Genomic DNA, 1,175 nt, shown 5'->3' with positions numbered 1-1,175 from the left:
CCTGTTGGATGAGCTTCAGATAGCAACGATATATCCGACCACCAGGGTCTAGAGCTTGCTGCGAAATATCCCACTCACAATGCCGCCTCTAATTCGACGCCCGCCCGCTCATGGAACGAATAAAATCGTACCTCAACCCCCTCGATTTCCTACTGTGGCTGTCTGAAGAGCTTGATTCGAGTGACTGGGAGCAATGGGAGAAGGAGTGGGCGATCCCCCTTGGGGATTGGGTTAAATGTGGTGTTCCTCATAGCACGCGCAAATAGCTGTACCAGCAGCAGCAGGATCGGGGATGACGTCTTTGGAGAAGTTGTCCGGACTAGTTGGTTCAGTTGGTTTGTATGTTGATCTAGTCCCTTCACCCCTTAAAATACCTGTCTCTATTGTAGGCGTTGGTATATGTGAACTTCGCGCTGATATATCTTTTAACGCTGCGATAGGCTTCCTTCGTCGTTCACCTCTTAGCATATACATCTGTTTTGAACGCGTTCTACACGTTCTGGCGCAAACGCCATTATCGGCTGTTCGAAGCATCGATAGATACCGCTCCGGCCACGCCGTCTGCGCATCGAGTACCAGTGAACTCGTCGCCCATGGTTTCGCCACCGTTGCGAGTTTTATCCAAGATGATGTCAACTGGGTCGGCGGAAGCAAGAGCACATCCGAGCGCAGAGCAGGACGTTTGGGAGATAGGAATGTGGGATCCCCGCCCGCTGTCTCTTCGACTCTTCTGTCTATTCAGTCCAGGCCATGTCATGATATATTGTCTTTTCCTTCCCACCTCCCCAGCAGACCCGCGACCTAGTGTTACGATTGTCACGACCCTATTCCTCGCGTTGCTCTTAACTGTGCAAATGTCGATGCTATCAGCATCCTTTGCGCAGCAGGCGAAAGACTCGAGATTAGTCCACAAAGAAGTGTTGAACGAATATGACACAAAATTTGTCCGCCCTCGAACACATCCCATTATGCGCAGCGTTGCAACTCAACACTCCGAAGAAATGTCCTACAACCCAAATTTAGACGAGGCTTACAACACTGTGAAAACATATACCCCTACGTCGATGCGCCAAAGCTTCAAAATCAGCCCGAAATCCTAATTACATTAAACACATAGACCCGGAGGGCGCTTCGAAGCCGTATCGCCAGCGCAGTCGATCTTCTATTTCAACTCC

The 1,175-nt window shown here is 50.2% G+C and overlaps 1 protein-coding gene across 1 annotated transcript in view; it reads left to right on the top strand.

Moving 5' to 3' along the window:
- Window positions 1-110: 110 nt before the first annotated feature.
- Window positions 111-1,175, top strand: part of PADG_03176 (uncharacterized protein) — a gene marked incomplete at both ends in the record, with an annotated part of 1,613 nt that continues 548 nt past the window's right edge. The window contains 3 exons of the mRNA XM_010759991.1: window positions 111-205; window positions 267-339; window positions 441-1,040. Of these exons, the coding sequence (XP_010758293.1) occupies window positions 111-205; window positions 267-339; window positions 441-1,040 (768 nt within the window). The remainder of the gene's footprint in view (window positions 206-266; window positions 340-440; window positions 1,041-1,175) is intronic.

The sequence above is a fragment of the Paracoccidioides brasiliensis genome, assembly GCF_000150735.1.
Source record: "Paracoccidioides brasiliensis Pb18 unplaced genomic scaffold supercont2.3, whole genome shotgun sequence".
Classification (NCBI taxonomy): Eukaryota; Fungi; Ascomycota; class Eurotiomycetes; order Onygenales; family Ajellomycetaceae; genus Paracoccidioides; species Paracoccidioides brasiliensis.
Note: the sequence above shows the minus strand (reverse complement) of the source record. Positions and strands in the feature narration are given on the sequence as shown.